Source organism: Macrotis lagotis, chromosome 4, assembly GCF_037893015.1.
Source record: "Macrotis lagotis isolate mMagLag1 chromosome 4, bilby.v1.9.chrom.fasta, whole genome shotgun sequence".
In the NCBI taxonomy this organism is placed as follows: Eukaryota; Metazoa; Chordata; class Mammalia; order Peramelemorphia; family Peramelidae; genus Macrotis; species Macrotis lagotis.
This window is the reverse complement of record NC_133661.1, coordinates 8,394,927-8,414,029: the sequence shown is the minus strand read 5'-3', so window position 1 is coordinate 8,414,029 and position 19,103 is coordinate 8,394,927. Positions and strand designations below refer to the sequence as shown.

At 44.7% G+C, this 19,103-nt stretch overlaps 1 protein-coding gene across 4 annotated transcripts in view; it reads left to right on the top strand.

Annotated features, from left to right (window-relative positions):
- DOCK1 (dedicator of cytokinesis 1) overlaps window positions 1-19,103 on the top strand; it is a 519,930-nt gene that overhangs the window by 106,463 nt on the left and 394,364 nt on the right. For all 4 annotated transcript variants that reach the window (XM_074232174.1, XM_074232173.1, XM_074232175.1 and 1 more), the window contains exons 20-23: window positions 188-277; window positions 2,330-2,430; window positions 4,370-4,504; window positions 15,543-15,660. In XM_074232174.1, the coding sequence (XP_074088275.1) occupies window positions 188-277; window positions 2,330-2,430; window positions 4,370-4,504; window positions 15,543-15,660 (444 nt within the window). The remainder of the gene's footprint in view (window positions 1-187; window positions 278-2,329; window positions 2,431-4,369; window positions 4,505-15,542; window positions 15,661-19,103) is intronic.

Below are 19,103 nucleotides of genomic sequence, written 5' to 3'. Positions count from 1 at the left end.
TCTCATTGCTTTTCTCATGTCTGGACCTGGCAGATCTCCCTTTGTGGATCCCCAGACTAGGAGGGAGTCTCTTAAGATGATTTCATATCGGACCCTCAGGGAGGGGCCCAACCCTTTGCCCTCAGTAGTGAGTTAGCTGGTATTGTCTATTTGTGGCAGCAAATGATGCTTCTCTTCTCCCCCCCAGTTCCTTCAGGACACCCTGGACGCTCTGTTTAACATTATGATGGAGAATTCTGAATGTGACACGTTCGATACACTGGTCTTTGACGCCTTGGTAAGAAGCCACAGTTCAGAATGGGCCCTCTCTCTCTGAGCTCTGTTTCATACTGAACCCGGTCCTTCATTCCTAGGCTCTTTAAGGACCTGGAGAGTAAACCCCTGAGACCAGGCAGCATCTGCAGAGGTGCAAAGGCCTCCCTCTGAACCCACACCTGATAGAGCTACTTCTAAGACACCCATGGGTGTTTGATTTGATTTTCTTCTATGGACCCACAACCTTGAAGGAAGATATAGGATTTCATCCATGTAAATGATTCTCAAAATAATGCAGTCTTCAAGATGGGCCAGGGCTAAATTTATGTAGGACCCCCCCCCTCCAGTCAAACTTGGTGATCCTCCATTCCCAACTTAAATTGATCTGCAGCTGACTGACATACAGTCCAGCATCATGTTGTTCCCTCCTCCTATGCTATTGTTCTCTCCTCTCTCTGAGAGAGATCTAGAATATGATCCAGGGGCAGCTGGTCAGTCAAGAAAGATTTACCAAGAACTGTCTGTGCCACCCACTGGCTAATGTGATTGAGTATATTTCTCTTATCTAGATTGCTCTACTACAGCCATAATATCTATAATATTGTAGAGGGTGTAATTATACCCTAGATCTCCTCATAATCTGTTTACATATAGGCAGAGAGATAGGCATATTTTGAGACATACGTGTATGCAGATACATGGGCATGCATATTTATATGCACATACAAAGACTGAAGAGTTTACATCAATATTTATTTCTTTGTATCCAGGCACATGTGTCTAGAGTGGTATAACTGGGTATTTCTACACAGGTGATCTATAGGTTTGAATATGTCTGTGTACAGTAATGCTTGCCCTTCATTTTCATCAGGGACTTGAATTGGGTTGAGTGGGGGGGTGCTGTGCTAAGTCACCAGCCTCACTTTCTCCTCTGGGACCATCAGGGTCCAGTGGCCAGATAGGAATCAGGAGGACTGGAGATGGCTCTGGATGTCAGGCAGTCAGGGTGAAGTGATTGATCCAAGTTCTCACAGCTAAGGAGAGTCAAGTGTCTGAGGCTGGATTCAAACTCCCATCCTCCTGACTTCAAAACCACATCCTATCCACTGAGCCACTTGGCTGCCCATGTGTGTGTATAGATGTCCTGGTGTGTGTATTATGTTTATAGATGCCTGTATGTACACACATACATATACACATACACATACATATATATATATATATATGTATACACACACGCACGTGTGTGTGTGTGTGTGTGTGTGTGTGTATCTATACTTATATGTAGGTGAGACACTGACAATCAGAGAGCTCTCCAGCTCGATGACTCTTTTCCCCCTGGAAAAGTCTGATTTTTGGTGAGCCCCTTGATACAGAACTTGTCTACATTTGTGCCAATATCATGAAAGGGAGGAGGCACAGAATGCGTCGTTCCTCTCCCTGCTCTTCAGAGAGGAGCTGTTGCCCTAGAAATGTCCCCAGCACATCAGGAGCAGCCGCTGCACTTCATAGTAGCTATTGATCATGGAATTCATTTCTGTGTGACAGAGAGTATGGTGCAGTGGGTAGATTGGGGGGGGGGGCTCTGGGATTTGGGGAACCTAGCCTGCCTGGGCATCGCCATTAGCCCCCTTGATGTGGGAGCTTCTAGAAGACTCCTAAGAGCTGCCCTTGGCATTTGAAGGCATCCTTCCCCTACTAGCAGATCCTGCTAGTGAGTGAAGCGGTCTGCTGGGATAAGATCCCCCGGCTCCCTGCTCCCCACGGGTCCTTCGGGGCTTTCTGTGCCATCCTCCTTCCCTTTTCCTGGTAGCCAGTGAACCACTCTGCAGCCCTGAAGTTGTTTTTCATGATTTCACTAAAGTCCTTCCAAGGGTTCCTTTTAAAGAAGTCTTAAAAGCTTCTGCCATTTTGAAAATGGAGTTTCTGCATGGAGAAGGCCGGCCTGCGGTTGTAGGTTCCATTTTCATTGCTGGTGGGGTCTGACAGACCGTGGACAGGTGGGGCCTCCGCTGCGCCACTCCCCAGGGGTGGCCCTGCTTAGGGCTGCTGGTCATGGGGTTGTCCTTGGCAGGTGTTTATCATCGGGCTGATTGCAGACCGCAAGTTCCAACATTTCAATCCTGTCCTGGAAACCTACATTAAGAAGCATTTCAGCGCCACCTTGGCCTATACGTGAGTCACTTTCTTCTGTCATTGGTGGATGAGTCTGAGAAGTCTATGTTTTTGGTTTGCTTTGAATTTTTTTTGGGGGGGAGGGTGTTTGTGAGTTTTCTTTTCTGCTTCCAGTGTCTGGGTCTAATCCTAGATCAGAAATCTGTGACCTTGGAAAGGTCACATCACCTACCGTGTACTCCGGCTGAGGCAGGCAGGTGCTGCTCTTATGTCCACTGTACAGGTGAGGGAACTCAGAAAACGGAGTTTAAGGGGCTTGCCCAGGGTCACACAGCACCTATGACTAGGTTTAGCTCTGAGCTTCCTGACTCCAGGAGAAAAAAATGCCACCTTAATTGCAGCATTATTGATTTCCTTTGTAACCTTGTACATTTTAGCTTAATTAATGTATTAAGGGGTCCAGTTAGACCTCCAGACTGCCAAAAGGGTCTATGATACAGATTATCTTTTTTCAGAGTCCTCTCTTGGCTGGTAATTCAGCCGTCCTGTCATTTCATCCATTTGTTGATTAGAGCCACCCCTGGGTAGAGATTTCCATTTCAAAGGATCCCAGGCCCTGAGATGAAGTGACTTGTCCAAGGTCATTCATCTCGGAAACGTTGCAGCTCTCTGCCAAGTCTTCCTAACTACCTACCTGACCCCAGAGCCATCCAGCCTCTTCGTGAAGGAGGCCTGTGGCATTTGAAACCAAAGACACACAGAGCCTTCCTTGGTCTTCCCTCTGTAAAGACCTCTTGAGAAGGACTGGGTGATGTCTCTGGGATGGGCCCGGGGTGCTCCTTCATCACAGTCCGTGTGGGGTTGGTCATTTCGGGAAGCAACTCGCCTTGACTCCTTGCCCGGCACCTTGACTAGGCCTTGCTCCCAATTCCTGGATGACGCCCTTGCCTCAAATAGGTTTTTCTGGGCACATGAAGGAGGGGCGGCTTTTCCCTGTGCGTGTCTATTTGCCTACCTTGCTTGGGACGACTAGCCTCATTTGTTCTTCAGTCTGTTTTACAGAAGAAAAATCATGAAATAGTTCATTAAAAATTAAGAACAAAAGCTTCAGGAGAGCTGGGAAGGCAGGAGACTTGTGGTTTAGGAGTTTCATAAAGTCCCTTGTCAAGTAATGCTGACTTGGTTTGCTTGTCACAGAAGCCACTATGGTGGTGGTGGGGCTTAGCTTCCTAGGCTAGCCCCCCACCCCCACCCCCAGGGAGGAGTAGGGGTACTTGAATAAAGTCAACTCAACCAACAGTAAGACTTCCTCTGGGCTGGCCACTCTTCTAGGCCCTGGAAGTATAAGGCAAAAGCCACCAGAGTCCTTACCTGGGAGGCAGAGGGGGCGGTGGGGGAGGGGGGAGGGGAGGGAGAGGAGGTGGATTTGGGTGGATTGCTTTTTGCCTGTGCTGAGGGCCAAAAAATGAATCCAAGACTACTTGGTCAGTCTGGTTTCTCGTTTTTGCTGACTGACATTGTTTCAGGGCGCTCCCTGCATGGAAACCACTTCTCTGATGAAGATAGGCTGACAGAGTGGCCTCAAGACCCTCAGCCCAGAACCCCCAACCCTTGGGCTGCCCCTCCCTCTCCTCCACCACCTCCAGCCCATCTCCCAAGCTTTTTGTTTGATTCAGGTGGAGCTGAATCTCACTGTTTTCCATTTTAATGAGGAAACTGGGGCCCAGAGAGTCAAAGTAGCCAAGACCCCAGGGTTTCCCAACTCAGCCTCCATTTTATTGATCTGATAAATGGGGAGAATAACGCCCCCACTGCTCCTAGCCCACCTGGCTGCCATGAGGGTCTGTCCTGGGGCATGCTCCTCCATGCCCGCTCCCTTGTCCTGGGAGGACAGGATCAGAAACTGACAGACCCCTCCAAATGGGGAAAATGCTTTCTCAACATTTCCGTCTGTGGGACTTGGGGAACTCAGGGTGGCTTGTGTCTTGTGTTTGCCCAGGAAGCTGACCAAAGTGTTAAGGAGTTATGTGGACAGCGCCGAGAAGCCAGGCATCAATGAACCGCTCTACAAGGCCATGAAGGCCCTGGAGTACATCTTCAAGTTCATCGTGCGCTCCCGGATTCTGTTCAACCAGTGAGTCTGCCAGGACTGGGAGGGAGGCCTCTGGGGGTAATCACATTCTGTTGAGGTGGCGAAGGAGGTGATGTTGGGGAGACCTCTCCAGGTGATTGCAATATGATGGAGGAGACAATGTTGGGGGAGGCCTCCCTAGGTGATAGCGTTCTCTTGAGGTGGTGAAGGAGGCGATGTTGGGGGAAGCCTCTTGGGGTGATCATGTGCTATTGAGGTGGCGGGAGAGGTGATGTTAACAGTTATCACTGAGCACTTTGAGGGGGCCTTCTCTTGGATGGGCTGGAGCAAGGGTCTTAGGAGGTAGCTTAGATTATTACCTGTGGGGTTGTTAGTCATACACACAGGAGTAAAAACTTGTCTCCTGGTCTTGTTTTAAAATTAGAATTATTAAGGGAATAAAGATCTAGTACTTTATTGGCCAGTCGCCTGAGAGTGACAGAGTGTTCTGGGCTGGGGGGTGGCGCAGTGGTCCTGCCTTTGGCCCTCCTCAGCCTCCCCTAGACTTTCATGTTCGTCCCAGGGTTCCATGGTTTAAGGACAGTGAGCTGCTGGTGAGTGTCTAGAGGACAGCAGGCAGCATAGTGAAGGATTTTGAACCCATGACAGCGGACCTGACCGGAGCCCAGGATGCTTGTAGATTCGAGGGGGATATGAGAATTGGCTTGAGCTCTTTGAAGGGCAGTTCAGCTTGGCTGCAGAAGGCGGCCTTACTGACCAGCTTAGTCAGCCCAAAAGCAAACGGGCTGCATAGCAAGAAAGGGGCCCCCATCCATGAGGGTCTTGAGGTGATGTTGCCAGAGGTGCTACAGGAGTGGGGAAGGGGAGGAGGAAGGGAAAGGAATCAATATTTATAGAGCAGCAACTGTACTTCAGTTATTCAGCTTAGTGCCTCACTGTTATTCTTTCAATAGCCCTTGGGGAGGAAGATGCTATTTTTATCACCCTTGTACAGTTGAGGAAACTGAGGCAGATGGCAGTTAATGGACTTGTCCAGGGTTATACAACCAGTAAGTGTCTGAGGCTACATTTGAACTGGGATCTTCCTGACTCCAGGCCCAACACTCTGTGCTCTGGGCCTCTAAGAGTGGACTATGTGGATGCCGAGGTTCTGGAATTCTGGGGATGCTTTTTCCCCTGGCCCTGGCTCTCTTGTCCCTCTTTCAATTCCCCAGACCCTACGTCTGCCGTTTTCATTCTTTCAGTACCATGCAAAATGAAACTGGCTTATTGGGGACCAAGGAAAGGAGTTCTGGATTTTCCCTTTGTTCCCCTCCCCCTGGATTTTATGGAGTATTTCAATGGCAGCATTGCCCCCTGTTTTCTTCTCAAGCTCATTTGGAGCTCATTGGATGACTCACCTCTCTCAATATATAAAGTAAATAAAGTATACAAAAGGGCTTCAGGTTTTGAAAAATGGTTCCTGAAAGTTGTAGGGGAACGAGTAGATTCACCCAAGCTAATGGGAACTGTGCAGCAAGAGACCAGAGACCCGATGTCGCCCGAGACCAAGAGGTGGGGTGGGAAGTCGCAATAGTGTAATGGAAAAAGTCTGACTGGCCCGACTTCAAACCCTCTTTCTGCCAACCGTCCTTCTCTGTGTTCTGGGGAAAATCCTCTTGGCCTGGGATGGGCGACTTCTCTGGTCCCTCCCAGGACTGCTGGCAGGTCCTGCTGTTGGTTTGGGTGAGGAGGGCTCCATTAAAATGGCAGATTCTTGGCAGCAGAGATGCCCTGTTGCTCTCCAAAAGTAAAGAACTGGTGTAATATATTCCTATTTCAAAACTCAAGTTAGGTTATTGAAAAAAATCAATATCTTCATATTTCCTCTGAGTCACATTCATGTTTATGTAGCTCTGCCTAAGGCAACCTTCATAAGAGCTAAGCAGAAATTGAGGGAATTTAAAATCCAATTTTGTGAACCATGATCCGAATAAAACCAAAGAAAAAGTTATTTTCTAAGTGTGAATCTTCGTAAAATTTATAAAGGCACTAATGTCCATTAATAATCCATAGTTAGGCTCCTGTTGAACCTTGCAAGGTAATAAACTGCTTTTGTTTGCTCTTCAGGTCCCAAGGCCAATTAAGAAGGAAATACAATATAAAGTTTATTAAGAAGAAGGCCAAGGCCATCTTTCCCTTGAGTTCTTTGGGGGCAAACTAGGATAGAATCCATTTTGTAGTCTGAACCCCACTGGTTAAATCTGTATGTGTGTGTTTGAGTATGGGGGATATGGAGAGACAGACAGATGGACAGACATATATGTGTTTGTGGATATGCATGTATATTTTAATGAAACCTGAGATTATCTCTCTCTATTTTTATATCTATCTTTGTCTATCTGTCTATCTATCTATCTATCTATCTATCTATCTATCTATCTATCTGTCTATCTGTCTGTCTGTCCGTCCGTCTGTCTGTCTGTCTGTCTATCTATCTATCTAACTTTCTGTCTATCTTTCTGTCTATATTTATCTATCTTTATGTATCTCTTTCTGTCTATATCTATTTTTCTATCTTTGTCTATCTGTGTATCTTTCTATCTGTCTGTCTGTCTATCTTGTCTATCTTTCTGTTTGTCTATCTTTCTGTCTGTCTGTCTATCTATCTATCTATCTTTATCTATCTATCTGAGAGATAGCACATTAGTTCATGACAAATACAGGGGTTATCAGGAAAGTTGCTCTTTGAGTATTAAAATTTAAATCCATTTACTTGGCTTCTGTAAATGAATTTTCATAGGTAAGCTTAAAGATAGGATTAAAGATTATTATAAAGATTGTTATAGATGATATTTAAATCTGAAAGGGACTTTAGAGGCCATTGATTTCAACCATATTTTATACATAACACAACTGAAGCACAGATTAGTTAAGTGACAGGCCCAGAGGCACGTACTTAGTTACTATCTGAGGCAAGATTTGAACTCAGGTTCCAGAGCAGGGCACTAGCCACTCTGCTTAAGAATAGGATGTCAGTGCATTGTCAGTTGTTGCCTTTTCTTTGGCCTCCATATTTTGGAATAGCGTGTAAGATCTTGGTTTAAACATCATTCCTGCCAGACTGAGTTCACCAGAAGGTATTGCCAAGTGCAGAGTTCTTTCCCAAACTTTGGGTTCCTGAAGTCAACTGTTTTTGCTTCTTCTTGGTCTGTTCCATTAATCTATACATTTCTATTTTTCAGTCAGCTTCAGATGGTTTTGATGACTGCTACTTTATGATTTATAAATATAATATGTTATTATAGTGTGGTTGAGGAGTTGAAGTATTATTTCTCCTGCATTTGAATAGTTGACGAAAGAAGAATGATCGTGGCAAAGGCCCGGCCTAGGGACAATTGGTAATTTTTACTGTGAAATGTGGCATTCCTTCCTCCTGAGTTAATATTTCTAAGAGTGAAGCGTCGGAAAGAAAGGGGGGAGGAAAACAGCCATCCAAGTGCTTTAACTGCAGGAGGAAAACAAAGGATTAAAGAAGAAATAAGCTCAGGATGTAGACCATGAGTCTGAGAATGATGTTTCTGAATAGGCAAGAAAGGACGACAACCAGACAGCGCTGTCTTGGCAGTCATTGTGGGAGAGGAGCCCTAATGCATGAGAAATCTTCAGAGGGATATCAAGATCATGAATCTGCTCTCTTCATTTTATAGACTTTGGCCCAGGAAATTAAAAGTTCCACCAGAGTCCCTTTATATCTGAAGTGCCCTTAGGTACAGTTTAGCCCAGGAGTTCTGAACCTGGGGTCTGGGGCCTTGGGCTTTATTTTTTCCACTTAATATTTTGGATCACTGTACTTTAATATAATTGATTTTCTTACAAATTTTATGAACCTTATTTTATGAACTTAAAAGTCAGTCTTTGTCCAACTAGGGAAGGCTCCCCAAAGCAGAACACTTGTTCTCTTGTAACAGCCTCATTTTACCTGTGAGGAGGCTGCCCAAGGTCACCCTTTCAGGCAGCAGAGCTAGGATTTGGACTCTTGTCATAGGGCCATCCACAGTCAGAATCCCAGACTGCCCACTGGAAGGGACCATCTCGAGGTCCTCTCCTTGTACAGATGAGGGAGTGGGGTCATCCTGGATAAGTTAAGTAACCTCTCCAAGGTTAAATACATAGGGGATAGCTAGGTAGTGCAGTAGATAGTGCACCGGCCCTGGAGTCAGGAGAACCTGAGTTCAAATTGTTCAGACACTTAATAATTGCCCAGCTGTGTGACCTTGGGCAAGTCACTTAACCCCATTGCCTTGCAAAAAAAAACACCCCAAAACAAGGTTAAATGAATGAAAGGTTAGATTTGTACTCAAAATTCCAAACCCTGGGGAAGATGGTAGGCTGAGAAGTGACTGGCATCCTGGGATTTCTAATTCAGAAGGACATCTGGCCTTTAGCAACCCTCAGAGGCCTTCGGGACTGTTGCAGTCTTGAGGATAGAAGGCAGAGTTGATTGTGCTCAGTAGTACACACACACACACACACACACTCTCACACACACACACACACACACACACTCACACACACACACACACACACACACACACACACACACACACATGCGCACACACACACACACACACACTCACACACACACACACACACACACGCCCCCTGAGACACAGACTGAGAGGGAGAGTGGGGACTAGCAGCAGTGTGGAGACAGTGTCCTATTGAGAAAGGAGAGGAGGAGGCCCTGATGGGCATTTGGCACCCCCCCCCCAGGAAAAAAGTCTAGACTTGCCTCACCTTCGTCTGTCCTGTCCTAGACACTAGAACTGGCTGCTCCCCACTCTGGCCTACACGTTGGTGTTCCCTGAGTTTTGCCTTGAACACTGGGGGAGAGCGAACTGGATCCCAGATTTTCTTTAACCAGCCTCTGAATGTTTGCAGCCTTCCCAGCTGGGGGCTTGGAGCTCTGGTGACTTTTCCTTGGGAAGGACTTTTGAGGCTACGACGTGAGCGGCCGGTTCTACCTTGTGATGGAGCTGATCCAGTGTCTAGAGAGAAGGGGGGAGGAAGGTGAGGGTAGAGAAGAGGTCACACCCTAAACCACTTCGGGGTCAGACCTGGGGGGGGGGGTTCAGCTCTGCCCTGTCCTAGGACAAGGAGGGGAGCAGATCAGCGCCAGTGTTTGCTGGCTACATCTGCGCTCCACAGTGACACCTACTGTGTTGTGTTATTGTTTTCGGTCTCTTGTTCCAGTGTGTCTGACATACCATGATCCCATTTAGGGTTCAGATCCCAGAGGGGTTGGCCGCTTCCTTGTCTAGCTCAATTGACAGATGAGGAAACCGAGGCAAAGAGAGCAAAGTGACTTGTGCAGGGTCACATGGATAGTCAGTGTCTGAGGCTGGGTTTGCTCAGGAGGAGGAGTCATCCTGATGGCAGGCTGGACACTCTATCCACTCCACCACCTAGCTGCCCACTGGTGTTATAAGTAGATTTGAAATTCTCAGGTCATAGGATTCTAGGCAGGTTAGAAGAGACCTCAAAGGCCATCCGGGGACTATTTAAGAATTTGGAGAAATTTCAGAGGCAGGACATGACCCAGGTCATCTGTCTTCAACTCCAGAGTTCTTTGTCTGTTGCCATCCTGAAACAACTCACTTTTTAGAGCTTCCTGATCCACAAGTGTATAGGTTGTATAGGTTGGTTTTGTCACCTGTTCAAGGGGGTTGACAGAAGGTATCTTTAGAAGCTCTCCTTGTATTCTCTGCCTGAATCTAGGCTGCACCCTCAGGATAATAATAATAAGAAGAAGAAATATATTGACAAATCCTGAAAATTCAAGCTAAGATTTGGGGGCAGGGCATGAGACTTGTGGCTTGGAATATTCCAAGGAGTGGCACCACTTGGCAGGGACATTGAAGAAGATGGCATCATCCTGGCTTCTAGGGGGTGCAGCGGAGACTGGTGGTCCTCCTCAAGAGTCAGATAATGGAATCAGGGCATAGAATCATGAAAAGCTAAATAAGAAGAGGGGAGCCTCTGGCCATAGCAAAAGCCCATGCAGTATGTCGTAATGCCTATTTTGGGAATACTCATTCTTATTTTCTTCTTTTTTATACATTTGGGAGATTTTTACAGAAATTTTCTTGTATGCAAGGCAATTGGGACTAGTAATGGGGGGGTGGTCTCTGCCTCCAAGGGGCTTTTATCTGTAGGAAAGAGGTGCTCAAGGAACCCATGGCTCTTCTTCAAAGTAGACTGTATGGAGCACATAAGAGAGGGTCCACATGCTATGGAAACTTTCAGGGGAAAGAGGGGGGGGGGAGTTTGTGGATTTGTCCTTTGGCTGCTGCTCAGCTTGAAGACCATGACATCAAAGGAATGATAGCATGACTTGCCTAATATGCTTATTATAGGGAGGGAATGTGGTGCAAAGACATCCTTCCTACTGCCTTTTCCAGCCCATGTCAGGAACCCTCCCCAAATGACCCAAGAGCCACTCTTCTATCATCATCACTGCACCTGGGCCAGGTGACTCCCCTATTGGCTTTTGGTTTCTTTACTCTGCACTTCAGACCTTAATAATGACCACCTAAGTATCTCTGGGCTCACATTATGATCCAGTCTGTTGCCTCCTCTAGAAGGATGCCTTGTTTCTTGGTTCAATGCATCTTCATTCTAGGGCAAATTTTCCCTTGTTTTGTGTGTATCATGGACCCATTTTCTGAATGATGCTTTTAAAAAGATAAAATCAAATCCCAGGATTACAAAGGAAACCAAGTGTATTGAAATAGAAATATCAAAAAATACATGTAAAAAAATTCTTCATTGTCCCCCAGGGTCAGAAGCACCACCCAGGAGTCCCTCTTTCCCTGCCTCCCAGTCACCCTCCACATACTAGAGTAAATAACTGAGCAGTTGATGTGCCCAAACTTCTAGAGCCCTGGTCTTTGTACTGGATCACACCCCATCCACTATTCCTTTCCCTTTTTTCTTTTTAATTTGTCAAACATTTATTAAGCATCTTTTGAATGTGAGCTACTGTGAATGGGAACGCAGGACCAAATGGACTGTCCCTCCCTGAAAGAATTGACTTTCTTAACCAAGTCAAACATTTGACCTCTCCCCTCCCCCCTCTCATATTAAAGAGTAAAAGAGAAAAGATTGAAAGAAAAGCTCAGTAACACTAGATGGCACCTTGAATTTATCATTTCCATACCCATTGTCCCCTCCCTCAAAAGAGAACTGAGTTAATGTGGACTGGTCATCACCCACCTCGTTCTGACTTGCCTCTATCTTCTCACCTCTTCTGAAACTGCTCTGGAGAGTGTTGGAAGCCTCCTTGGTTGTCTTGAAAGGCAAATGATTGTAACCCTGGAATCTAAAGTTTTAGAATGTCAGCATAAAGAATTTTAATCATTTTCCTTCCGTTTGACTTCGTTAGCCTTTTCCAGAATCCGGTCTTCAAAGGACATCCCAAATTGCTATTACTGTCAAAAGGCCTTTATTTCTACAGAAAGCAATGGGAGGATTTGAATTTCCTCTATAGGTCACAAAAAAACTTGATTACAAAGTTGGAAAGAAGCCCCCATTCTGCCCTCAGATTGCTGATGCCAGTAGGTCCCCTTGCAGATTGTAGGTGCTATTTTCCAATGTTAAAACCAAACCAAAACCAAACCAAAAACCTCCCAAACCCGAGTTTTTGTAGCCTAACTTGCACCACGTTTATTCTCTTGTGGGGGGAGGTGATGAGCTCCTGGATAGAATTGACAAGTGTGCTTTTCCTTCTCTAGCTAAAACAACACTTTTGGAACTGATTTTTTCCTTCTTTTTGGGCTTGTTCTGAATTGAGCATTTCTGAATAACTTTTCACTTGGACTTAGTCATGTTTCTGGAAGATTGACACTAATTTTTCTTCCAAGGATCCAATCAAAAGTGAATCCTTTGAGCTAAGGGTGATGGTATTTTCTCTTTTCATGCATCTAAGTCCATATAGTTTTCTTATTTAGGGTCTTTTTTCAAAAATTCTTATTGTTGTCTTTTGTTTTCACATTCCCTGCAAATTTCCAGTTTCTTCTCAGTTACATTCCTCCCCTCTTCCCTCCCTTCCTGAAAGCCCTTTCTTACCATTAAGAAGGGGAGGGAAAAGTTTAGTTAAAAACTAATTCATCCACTGAGCAAGTCTGACATTTTATATAGTGTTGTACCCCTGTAGTTGACTATCTTTTCAGGGAGGTACTTTCCCATAGATTTTATTTAGGGTCAAAACTTCATCTTTATAATTTTTTAATCTTTAATTTTATTTGTTTTCTTGTTTTTTTTCCTTAATATTTATTTTGGTGGCATTGTTTGCATAGTTTTTCCTTGTTCTCCTTCCTTTTCATTCATTTCTATCTTTCCATGTTTGTCAGCCTTCCCCACATTTATCATTCTTCCTTGGAAATCTTCCACCATGTTCATGTTTGACATTTGAATCCATCATTCTTCTGTCATTGGGAAGCCACTTCATTCCCAGTTCTTTGCCACCACAAAAAAGTGGCCTGCGAATATTTTGGTCTGTATGTGGCTTTGTTTTATCTCCGACCTCCTTGACAACAAGCCAACCAGTGGCATCGACGGATCAGGGGATGTGGATGGTACAGTTTCTTTCTGCAAGGCTCCATTGTGCCAGTTGTCTTGGGGGGGGCTACCTTGCCACAGATTCTCCAGCATTGACCATTCTCTTTTTTTGCCATCTGCCAGTTTGCTGGGTGAGAAGGGAAAGCTCAGAGTTGTTTTGATTTGCATTTCTCTTATTCTTAATGACTTTTTAAATTAGAAAAACAAGGAGCTGTTTGACTCCAGACCATTTGTTTAGTGATCATAAGCCCCATTGATGAATCCTTTTAGTGATTGCTTCCATCTTGGCAGGAGTTGAGTGTTTGTAAGTGTCCAAAACCACATTAATGAGAAAACTGGAACGAACCACACTTTCACCCCTAGGAAAATGGTCATGACCAGTCCCACATGTAATATCTTCTCTGCCCCATATTCAGGGTCCACTAGGGCATGATTGGTAATTTGGAGCTCAAAGATGCCACGTATTATTCCCCCATCATTCCTTGGATAGGGTCAGTGGCCACACCACTGTCACCTTTGTTCTGGTTGATGATGCTGAGAACATTTAAAAGCAGACAAGGAGTGATGAGTGGCCTTTATTCACGTCCCTCAGTTTGCTCGGTGTTCTGCTCCTCCTGTAAATTGTACAAGAAATAGGACAGCCAGACACTGGGATTATTTCCTAGTCACTGGTAATTTCCAACATTCTTTGGGGCCCCATCCACAATTCCCATGCTAACGAGGGCTTTGAATGACAAGTGCATGGCCTGCTAATTAGCTCTCCTGGATAGACATTGGCTACCTCTCCTTGAAAGGTTCCCTGAAGTGGCTGAATTGAAGCGTTGCCACCCTCTAGTCACACATCCCATCCATGTCTTCTCTTTGGATCTTATAGGAAAACTCAGGTTTATGGAAAAAATTTATCTAGTTCTTTTTTTTTTGATGACTTTTTGGTTTTATACTGAAAGACAGATATACCAGACAGAGGATGGATGGATGGATGGATCTTACTTGAAAGTTGGATGGATGGATGGATCTTATTGACTTTCCTAAGCAAGAAGTGAGCTTGACATGTAGTTAAGATTTCAGTTCAAATGAAATTCACTATTTATTCAAAAAAAAAATCTAAGATGTGGAAAAAAAAATCATTGCAGCATACGTAGAGTACCCCAGAGATCATGAATTTTAGACCTTTCTGAATCTAGTGAGGTTAGGTCTGAAGGCAGATTTGATCCCAAGTCTTCCCAATTCCAAGGCTAACATTCTATCCACTGTACCATCTTAGATTTTTTTTTTTTTAGTTTTTTTTCTTTTTTTGCAAAGCATTGGGGTTAAGCAGCTTGCCCAAGACCACACAGCCAGGTAATTATTAAGTGTCTGAGGCTGGATTTGAACTCAGGTCCTCCTGACTCCAGGGCCGGTGCTCTATCCACTGCACCACCTAGCCATCCCTCATCTTAGATCTTTTAAATTTGAATTTCTTTTAGTCAATGTAAGAGTATTTTCTTTACAAAAAATTAGCTCATTGGAAACATGTCAGGGATATTTCTTCTGTGAAATATATTCTCCTTTTAGTAAAAAGTTCTGAATTCATTAAAAACTGCAGTTGGATGAAATCATAGTTAATAAAACATTGGATTTATATTGGTTGCAAAACACTTGACATAAGTTATCTCATTTCATTCTTACAATAACCTTGGAAGGCAGGTGATATTACTATCTCCATTTTATAGATGAGAAAACCAAGACAGACAGGTCAAGTGACTTGCTGAGGGTCCCACAACTAGCACATTTTATTTGAATTGAAGTCTTCTCGACTGCATGTCAATCTGAAGATCTTCTTGGGAAGACCAATAAGATCCATCCATCCATTCATCCGTCCGTCTGTCCATCCATCCATCCATCCATCCATCCATCCATCCATCCATCCATCCATCCATCCATCCTGTCCATCTGTCTAATATATCTATCTTTCAGTATAATAAGTGTATGTCTGTTAGATAGTAGATTAGAAGATGCTGGATTTAAAACTGGAAGGGACCTTTAGTTCATGAGGTACTAAAACAGAGGTTAAATGACTTTCCCACTGTTACCCAGGAAGTCACCTAGGCAGGATGTGGACTTGTCTTCTTGACTCCAAGTCCAGCACTTTCTCTGCAGCGGCCATGCTGGCCACTTTGCGATATTGGATTCAGATCTGGGGTCCTTCAGTTATTACTGGTATAAATAAGGGTTTAAGCCCCCCAACCAAGCCACTCAACCTCAGTTTTCTCATCTATAAAAGGAAGAGGACAAATCCCTTATGAGGTTTCAAGGAAATCCTGGTAAAGCCATTGGCAAATTCTAAATATTGGGTTTAATCAGCATCATCTTTTTGATAAACGTGTATGTGTGTGTGTGTGTGTGTGTGTGTGTGTGTGTGTGTGTGTGTCCTTTTCTGCCTGGTTTTGGACCAAGGTCACCAGACTCCTGTTCATTCCATTTGCTGTTCTCTTTCCAGATTATATGAAAACAAGGGAGAAGCCGACTTTATGGAATCCTTGCTGCAGTTATTCAAGTCCATCAATGACATGATGGGCAGCCTGGGCAGCATGTCTGATCAGACGGTCCGAGTCAAGGTATGTCCTCCAAGGCTCTGGCAGAGGGGGGAGGGAGAGGAGGGGAGCCAAGCAGGGAAGGGGGGAGTCAGGCAGGGAGGAGAGGAGGGCTTTTGATTGTGGGCTGGAGAGAAGCCCTAATTATGCACTCAGTGAAGCCTGAAGGCCCCAGAGTATATTTTGCAAGGAACATAATCGTGCTCAGTGTGTATAATGAAAGTTTTTTTCCCCCCTCTTAGATGCTTTTAAATACTTTTATTGCATATGTCTCTGCCCTCTCTGCAAGGTGGTAATCGAATTGACTTATCTTTAAATAAGCAGACTTGACGAACATCTTGCTCTGCACTTTCTGACTCTCGTGGTCAGGGCCACAGGAGATGGGTTCGAGGTGCTGCTGCTGCTGCTGATCTCCACCCTGGGCTTTTGCTTTCCTTCCTCTAGGCTATGTGCTGGAACAGGCTGATAGCTTAGTTCTTCAGCCTCTTTTTTCTGTGTCAGTGGGAGACCAACACATGGGGTCTCTCTTCTCTTCCTTCTACCCTTTGCCAGCCATCAAATGATGCCAAATCCCTTTACTGGAATAGTCTTGAAAAACAGTGCCAGGCCTACTTCTCCTCTTGTTAGATGAAGTCACCCCCATTCTAGCAGGTCTGCTTTGTAGAGGAAGTTAAGTTGAGAGATGCAGAGGCCTCAGAAGTCATCCAGTCTCCCATTTTACAGAGGAGGTATCTGGACCCCCCTCAAAGGCCTTGCTACCAAGGGGCTGAGCCTCTTTTTGAGACTGCATCCTCTGGAGTCTGTCCAGAGCTCTCTCTCCCTGGGCACCGAGCTATGTCTCTGTATAATTGCCCTCAGGAATCATCCTTCCAGAACTATGGGATTATAAATCTGGAGCTGCAAGGGTGCTTAGAGGCCAGGGTGTCCTGACCCTTCCTTTTACATATGAAGAAACTGAGGCAGTCTCTGAAATGAGGCTGATTGGAAGCCATATGGCTTCAGACTGGGGAGTGAACCCCATTATCTGACTCAGGGATTTATGATCTTGGAATGTCAAGTGATCTTGAATGAGCCACATTTGGTTTCCATGTTTCCCCATTCAACCCGTGTGGAGTATGGAACATGTTGGACATCCCTTTGGAGTTGGGACAGGGGCTGGACCCTCCTTGGTTATACCCCAGGGCATGGCTTTTATTTGGATTCTTCATGAGTGACTCTTCTCTATTACAAAATTAGCCATGAAATTGGCCATGTGTTGTCTATGCGGATTCCCTAAGAGGGCTTTCCACCTGATTATCTCAATACAAAGGCATCTCGACTCAGCTTCACTTTCTTGTTTCCATTCCACAAACATTTATTTAATGTTCTTTTTAATGTTTAATTTCAGAAAACAACCCTTCAACTATTGTTTTAAAAGAGTTTTTGAGAAGTAATTTCCAAGCTATAAAGCTTTGCCGAGCACTTCTGAACGAAGATTTATTTGTGTTCCAACATGTCGAGCAGTTGTTGTGACCAATGGAACAAATATATATCAATGTGAACAAAATAACTTTCCTTAAAAAAATCTCCTAGGCACTGCAGTTTTCTGACAGTGGCATTTTATTTTTCCAAGAGAATTGTTCATTCTGTATATTTGGTTCAACATTTCAGCAAACATTTGTGTCTTTTTTTTAATAAGATAAATCTGCAGTTTGTCAAAAGAGTCAAATGAGTGTATAGTTAACCTCTTTAGGCTGATTTTTTGGGCACATGATTCCTCTACAACAGACTTGATGGTCTAAGGACAAATTTAGCACTGTGTCCATTCCCTTATTAGGGAGGTTGATCCTGAGAAGAGTCAATCCAATCACCAGCGACAGTGCAGCACCCTATGCTCATGCTCTCCCAAGAATTGTTAAGGGAGGCCCAGGTCCAGAGTGAGGGAAGTGATAGTCCTTCCATCTTCTGTCCTGGCCACTTCACATCTGGAGTGAGTTTTTGCGTTTGTATTTGGGAAAGGCAGAGAAGAGTGGGCTGCATCCAGAATATATCTTGACTGGTGAAGAGATTTGAGTTAGCTACCTGAGGTTCCTCCAGTGTATTTGGGGAGAGGGCATGGTGGAGTGTGGAAGAAGAAGAAGCAGGGTGTAGCTTTGACCCCAGAGGACAGAGGGGGAATCCGTGGGAGCAAGTTGCAGATTGATATCAAGAACATCATCTTTTGGGAAAAGATGGCTTCGTTGTATAGTGGACTCCTCCTCACTGGAGATGGAGGAGGGCAATCTGGATGAACTCTGGAGAGTCCTAAGGATGACTTTTCAGTCAAGCGTAGAGTTGCCCTGTTGAACCAGGAGATCCCTTCCAAAATAGATAGATGACACAAAGCTTTTGGGATCAATGAATGCAAGTGGTGGTATCCAAAGGGACTTGACAGACTAAATATGATATGGTGAAATTCCTTAGAGATAAATGTAAAGACTCCTTTAGGGGTGCAAAAAATAATTTTAATAGGTAGAAGGTGGTATGGTTATCTAGAGAGAGAGAGACAGCAGTTAATTCAGAATAAAGTCTCTGAATTAGTGACTGACCTGCTCAATAAGGTAAGTTTGTTGATGGAGTAGCATGGGCTGCATTAGGAGGAGTGAGAATGGCTTCTGTTGAAAAAAAGAGACTGATAATTGGCTTAATGTTAGAGAAAATTTCCTATTAGTTCGAAGGAGGAATGGCCTCCCTTGAAAGGTTCTGGGGGTCCCTCCTTGGACATTTCTAAGCTCTGCCTGGACAATCTCTTTTTGGAAATATTATCGTGTGGATCCCTTTTTGGATGAGGAAGGCTTTAGAGGCCACTGCCTTCCCTTTCAACTCCCAAATTCTGTGCTTCTCTGAGAAGACCTTAGTCTATGATTCTATCTCCAACAGTCATTTGAGCAAAAGCAGAGCAGTTAGTATAAGAATAGATGAAATTACAGGAAGCATTGGACTCAGAAGAAGTTTGGGATTTCTAAATATATTTTCCCATCATTAAATTTAGCTAGGCTTTGACTTGCGTCTGCCTCCTTCCCTATGTGTCAAATCATTTTGTGACGGAAACCGTGGGAGACCTTTCTTGGGAAGGTGTTTTATTCTGAGACACAGACTACTTTGGTGACGTTCAGACATTGAGGCCAAGCTTCCATCTGTTGAGATGGATCCAGCTATTTGACCTTGGTTCTCTAGCTGCTAGCTTCTTTTCAAGTGCCTTATGCTTGGAGGAACCTGGGAATGGTCTCACATTGGCGTGTTCCTATGTCTGAGGATTTGCCCTAGAACTTGAAGGGACCCCAGCGGTCATGATCACCAACAGAGGGAAAAGGTCTGCATGCAGTCCTACAGGTAGTAAATTGTAGAGAAAGTGTTGGAAGCTGGGTGTCCAGTCTCCAAATCCATTCCACATCCATCATGTGTTGGGAAGGGACCAGAGAGCTCACTGCCAACAAGCTTAACACGAT